At 32.2% G+C, this 6,928-nt stretch overlaps 1 protein-coding gene across 2 annotated transcripts in view; it reads right to left on the minus strand.

Annotated features, from left to right (window-relative positions):
• The window catches only part of LOC119687958 (probable H/ACA ribonucleoprotein complex subunit 1-like protein), an 11,234-nt gene extending 6,162 nt beyond the window's left edge, over positions 1-5,072 (minus strand). The window contains exons 1-3 of one of the 2 annotated variants that reach the window (XM_038102522.1): positions 4,799-5,072; positions 3,372-3,938; positions 2,727-3,263 (exon numbers count right to left, since the gene is read on the minus strand). In XM_038102522.1, the coding sequence (XP_037958450.1) occupies positions 3,022-3,263; positions 3,372-3,858 (729 nt within the window). In that variant the 5' untranslated portion in view covers positions 3,859-3,938; positions 4,799-5,072 and the 3' untranslated portion in view covers positions 2,727-3,021. Of the gene's footprint in view, positions 1-2,726; positions 3,264-3,371; positions 3,939-4,798 lie in introns of those variants that run through there. The other variant, XM_038102523.1, reaches the window with a different exon arrangement.
• Between the last annotated feature and the right edge of the window lie 1,856 nt (positions 5,073-6,928).

Consider the following 6,928-nt stretch of genomic DNA (forward strand, 5'->3'; position numbering starts at 1 on the left):
AAATCTGTTACCTAGAGTTCTAAAGAATTTTATATATGTTGCCGTCTTAGTTGCGTGTTTTGGTAGACAATATACTGATGCTATTGTGATTGGGCCATACCAATCTTTTGTTGAAATGCTGGTTGCTTGAATCTCTTCAGTGCGGTATTGTTGCAGTTCAAAGTGTGATATGCTTGTTTTAACTAAAATGCCACTTCCGCCATGTGCTGTTCCACCGGGATGCATAGTGTGGTAAAAGTCATAGCCTGGTACTTTAAAATAATGTTTTGAAGTGAAACGTGTTTCAGATATTCGCATGATGTCTACTTTTTGATCTTTCAAAAATTCTTGTAGCTCTAAACAGTGTTTTGACAGCCCATTCGCATTCCAGAGGACTGTATTTAATTCACTGTCGGACATGATTTAGTTGTCAGCGTGACTATTGCTTAACTACTATTAGAACTTCGCTCATTTTATCCGGAAATTTTGGAATAGTAATAGATTCAGGTGATTGTACCACTAGCACGCTAGCATAACTTCTTTTAGGAGCCCTCGGGACAGAAGCTTTGTCTTTTCCTTTGTCAGTTTCTTTGGTTGTAGTTGATATTGATTTTGGTCTTAGTGTTGGAAATTTCGCTGTTTGTAGCTGCTTATAGATCGAACAACCTTTATAATTTGCAGGATGGCTTCCTTCGCATAAAACGCATTTGACTTCAGTACTTCTTCCTTGGATTGGACATTGAAACGAAGAATGATTTTTTGCACATTTGATGCACCTCGGATGTCTTCGACAATAACTTTTCGTGTGGCCATAGTTTTGGCAGTTACGACACTGTGGAATGTCCCGTTTAGGACGAGAAGCCTTAAACATGACACGACTATGCATCAAATTCTTTATGCTGTAGATATCGTTGTTATTTTGATGAGGCTCAAGTTCTACAATGATGAGAGGAAGTGGTTTTTTCGATTCTCTATGTTTCATATTAAACACGTTTAAAGCTTTATGGCTCATTTACGCCAGAGCTGTTTTAATGTCCTTGGTGTTGACAGACGAATGCATGTTTCTTAAAATAGCTTGTAGCTTAGGCTTGTAGGTATAAAATTCATTCAAAAGACTCAGTGGTTTTCGCTTGGATTTTTACTTTTTCGTTTTTTAAAACTTTTAGCTCAAAATTGTTTCCTACTGGTGAGGACCAAATATTTATGAGAGGATTTATGTTGTTTACCCTATCTATGAATATTGGTGGAGGTTTGGGCTGCTTTTTGCCATCTTGCATCACTTCTTCAGCTTCTTCAGCTTCTTCTTCTTCTATTTCTAGTATTAAAAATCTATATATAGAACGGTTTGGATTGTCTAGGCAGTAACTATCTAATTTAGCTTGTTTTTTAGTTTGTTCAGGATTTTTTGAACGGCGAATATCGAGATTTGAACGAGTTCTTTTCTGACCTTCTTTTTGAACTTTGATTTTTTGTACTGAAGACTTTTCAGGAGAATTGCTTAATGGGGTTTCTTTTAAGTGAGTATTTCCCTTCGATTGAGTATGTTGTTGGAGAATTTTTTGCATTAATAATATAGAATAGCGCAAAATGATGTAATAGGCATTTCGTTCAGTATAATATTTGATGTAATAGCGATCGAACTTACCGGGGTTGTTGGATGTAAAGGTAAGGCATGAGTAGAAAAAACGGATATCTGAGTTGATGTAAAACTCAAGGTGTTAGTTATCGAGTTTGGAGTGCTTACTGTGACGCTATTTGTAGTACTTATTGAAGTTAAGCAGGAATGCGCTGTTAGATTTGTTGGGGTGAGTCCCAGCGTGAGCGTATGAGGTGAGCTTATCAGTGGGGTATGACATTGTTCACTCCAACATTGTTCACTAGTTTTTGGTGTAAACAAGTGTCGTAAGTTTCTTCAAATGAGTTTCAGTTGTTTTTGGTCTTTAGCTGTTTTTGGCTTCGTGTTGCTAATGGACTTCGTTGATTTGATCATTTATTTCCTATTTCAATAGTTTTTGCATATATAATGCGATTTAACACTCAAAAACTTCTTTGATCTAGAACTTTGTATGTAGTTATCGCGCTAAACACCAGCTAACTAGTAAAACTTTGTAAGAGCACTATAAAACACGTCTGTACGTATAGAGGACTTTTAAACAATTTGATATTACAATTATTCTGTAATATATTCGAGTCTTTTTCCTGTCTTGTCCAGTGCTATTTTAGCACCAACCTGCAACTGATCTCAATTACTAATATCTAGAAATATTTTTTCTGTCCAAATATAGTTTAATTGAATTAAAAATTCAAAATTGTGAAATAAAGATTAATTAATAATGAATGATTTTAATTTACGCACCGCATATTGATGTGAGTAACAGAATATTCGCAGAAGAATTAGATTTTCACGTACGTGTTCCCACTGATGCATGTGGGCTGATGCGTGGACAAAGAGTATTCATCGAGTTTAATTTCGACGTTTAAAGGACAGTAACTTGTGATCGATTGATCGCAAGTTGACCTTCAAGAGCAGTAACTTTTGAACGATTAGTCATATTAGGCAATCTTTTACTTGTTTGTCAGATGACAAGCTTGTGAGACACTTCACGTTCTAACCAATTCTATAGCTGGGAAACACTAAGTTATTACTTCTATAATGAGCTTCTTTTTATTTATTACCCTATTACTATCTTATTATTTTGAATAAAACGAGTGATATCCACTTTTGCTGGTAAATAAAATAAAAGCTCTTGTTGGTTCGTAATTCATGTATGTGTTTATTTATTAAGATAAAAGTTGAATGGTGTTTAAGGTTAGGGTTTGGGATGTGGGATGTGGGTTTTGGGTGTTATGGTTATCAAGATGACTTTTGTATACTATGGTATTCATACATTAACTTAGTAAATTTTAATTAGTCATTATTATCCGGGTATGAGAATTTAACCTAATGTTAGTTGATGACATTATTTGGATATGATTTGTTCAGTGAGTCCAAAATTAAGTAGTAGTAGTTGAGCAACTTTTTTCATTGGCACAAGTTTGATCCTATTTCGGGTTGGTTCGATGGTTATTGCCTTCATCATTTTCTGTGTTATTTTCCTCATAAATCATCTTGCCATATTCCTTCTTCCTTTTCACTTGATCTCTTCCATCGCGTTCACTAGTCTTGGTTTTTCTTTCGAGTTTAGCTATTAACCTCTTTACGTTATCGTTTTTGGGCTCCGCCCAATTTTTAAATTTATTTCGTATCGTTTTAAAATCAAATTCTTTTTGGAGGTCAGTTGTACCTATTCCAAACAAAACTTTTAATATTATTCATATTATTCATATTTTAATATGGATTTCATAATACATATGTATAAAAATGCGTACTTGTTCCTAAATAGAATACTTACCACTACATTCTTTACTGCAGCATGGCTTTTCATTAGGTAGTACCATTGGCGTTTCAGTTTTATAGATAAGGTTTTCATTTGGATTCAATTCTACAGGTGAGACTGTGGAGGCTGATCCCTCATAGAGTAGAGGCTGAAATGGAGGGTTGATTTCATGTTCAGTGTTAATGGTTGAGTAACTTGTCTCTGCAAACTCCTTCGGAAGATTTCTATTTGCTTCAACTGGTTTGGAACTGTTTTTCTTTTTATTAACAACTTTTCCTGCTGAGGCATTCCCATCGTTTGTACTATTTGCATTTTCAAGAAGAACAAATTTCTGTCTTGCTCTTAAGAATTGTTCACTTGTTAAGGGGCAATCATTATTTTGAAATATCACATCTCCTCCATATTGTCTATCCTTAGGTGACACAGACGTTCCATCACCTTTATATTTTAATGTTATACTTTCGGGTTTAGTGGCATTGCCCGATATCGAACTTTTAATCATTTTCACTTGTTTATTAAATGATTATGTATTAAATATCTAGTATACGTCAGGCCAACAATTCTTGTTACAAAACTCGTGTTCTAAAGCAAAATTCATTACGGAGAAAAAAATTTTTAGCATATTACTAGACAAACTCAATTTTTAGAATTATTTCATTGATTTCACATATTCCATATTATTATGTTATTTGTTTATTGAACGTTTTTTCGAAAGACGTTATCTCAAGACTCTCTAAAATAAGTTTATTAGCATTTACAGTCATTAACTGAGTATTTGTAATTTATACAAAACTGTCAGTATCTGTCATGCAGTTTTACTACATGTTTGATATCTGATCTACAAGAACGATGTCATACAAAATTATTAAAACTTACTCTCAACAAAACTTCCTGCGGGAATAAAAATCACATTTCGAAATAGGCATATTTTATATTAATTCCGTTGAAGTGTATATAAAGTCACCAGAATGCGCGTATCCAAATGGCGGATCCGTGCACGTTTCTCAAAAATGGATGGTAGAGGGAAAATTAAATTCTTTACGGATGAATTTTTTTCTTCACATAGGCCGAAACAACCTCTCGACATTGGCTGAGGCCGCCTAAACCTGGTGCTCTATATGCTTTCAAATGAAAGCCTGTCGGCGGAAAAAGGGAAAGAAAGAAAAAACAAAGCCAGTGACCGCGAAGGTCAGCTCCAATCGCGCAGACAGACTACTGTGACAATAATCAATCATTGTTATTTTATATACCATACATATGTAGTAGTCTACAGAATACTTTTTTCACAACCTAGTATGAATAATATTGGTATAATAAATTTTTATACACTAAGAGCTTGAGTCAACGTTTAGGTTATAAAATCTCAAAGTGATCTTTACGACTTTCGTTCTTTGACTTTAGCACATTGATTAATGGAGTCTTAAAACAACCCATAAACTTACTTTGGATCCCAATTAGAAGTTTATGTTCCAAAGAGAAATTATTGTTAAGCGTGAATTACGATTTATTGTATATAGGAAAACGTGATGGTTGCATTCCGAATGTTATCTTCGGACTCTATATATTCTTTTACACCTTGTCAATGGCACGTTAGCAAATATCTTATTTCCTTATATACTTCTTGATACCCGAAATACTAAAAAATTTTGTTAAAGAAAGTTCGAAACATGTTTTGAAGTGACCGGGAATTTTGAATAGATAAACACAAAATTGTTTCTGAAAAATTATGAAGAAAATGTTGTCAAATATGCTAAGTCAAAACTTTTTAAATCTCAAGGAAAACCTGATTTAATTTGTTTTTCAGATTTAAAATTCAAAGGAAGTGTAATTTCGTTTCCAGTAGGTTGAATCCATGTTGCTGAAGAAAGTTCTATTGGATATGTCTTTATAAACTGTGTAACGTAGCAACAAAATCATTACGTATCTATCAATAATAAAAATATATATGGTAGCCTTGATACAATATAATTTTATAATGTGGATATGGCAATTCTTGTCCATAACTTATTGAAAAAATTGTGTTAATCACAGAATACACACAGAAGTGTTGAAATTGTTTTGAGCCGTCGATTCATTTGTAGAACGACATAAAACTAATGTGGCTTCATTATATAAAACCTCTATACGACACTTAATTATAATAGACTTTTATATATTTATGTTACTTTGGATACGTATCTAACTTATGAGTTTTTTTTATATTATTTTATTTTGAAAAAATAAAAAACCTTTTTTTAATTTTTACATCAGCAGAAGCCGAATTTATTGTTGTAAATGGGTAGAAAGTTAATTTCAGACCCTGCATTGGATTGAAAATTTGTGGTATTATATAACATATACTATTAAAATACTATTTTGCTATTTTGTATGCAAATATGTTTAGTTGTACCTCTTATATGTAAGTATGTTAAGTTATACCTATATCTGCTCGTTGTATAACCTTTCTACATCTAATAATAGCATTTGCTAATAATATGGATTTTGTATTTAAAAGTTGCTGTCTTCTGTTCTGGAATGTTCATAAATCAAATGATTAAAATGTGTGTATTATAGTTTATTTTATTCAGAACTAAAATATGGAATTGAGTGTAGGGTGGGGTGTAGGGACATATATTTATAATACTAACGATTCAAAATATGTCACTCGACTTATAAACAATAAAATGCGGCTTCGGCATAATGTCTTAATTCTTAACATAATGTCTTAACATAATTTTTGGGAATTTGAAAATACTGCCATTAAAATATTTTTTTATTATTGTAGATTACTAAATTCATCCACTTATTCACTTACAATAATAATTATAAGCTTATTTATCATTTTAGTAAGGTCTTCTCACAGAATACAAACGCATTTTTTGTTTTCAATTTGAATAAAACTCAAATGTATAAATAAAATCATAAAACTAAACATATGAGCTATTAACATTAATTATAAAACTTTATTAAAAAACAATTCTTACAAGTTATACAAAAATAAAAAAAAAATTTTAAGGAAAATAATATATTATATTACTCATAACAAGTATAATTTTAAACAAAATTCTGTGTATGACTTAGTTGGTGCCAAGTTGCTGATCCAATAATTTACACTTGATGCCCGTTTAGTAACTGCTTGTTTAGATCTTTGACCTATAACTGTAAGTGAGTTGGTGCGAACATTGTCTGTACGGTTTTCATATTTTTTATGATCGCTACTACCTTTTATTGCAGTCAATTTTGACGATTTCCTGAGACTGCTTATTTTATCAAGACCAAAATAAAAGGATGAATTAAAATGTAAATTTTATATATTGTAATAACCTTTGCCGGCTCTTTCCAAAACTGGGGTATACTCAGAGTATAGCAGGATTAAACACAAGACTTAAAAAATTTGTTAAGTTGCTTTTTAAATATAGATATTAAGTCAAAGATCTCTTTTCGGCTCATTCTGCTCGCAACTCATGAGGCGACAAGAAGCTCTTCTCATACGATGGCTCACGATTGAAGATTTGTACGAAGGTGTATCATTTTGAAAAAAATTGAGTTAAACCTAATAGTGAAATAGTTCTATGTTGCTGTAATAAATATTT

This window comes from Teleopsis dalmanni, chromosome X (genome assembly GCF_002237135.1).
Source record: "Teleopsis dalmanni isolate 2A chromosome X, ASM223713v2, whole genome shotgun sequence".
In the NCBI taxonomy this organism is placed as follows: domain Eukaryota; kingdom Metazoa; phylum Arthropoda; class Insecta; order Diptera; family Diopsidae; genus Teleopsis; species Teleopsis dalmanni.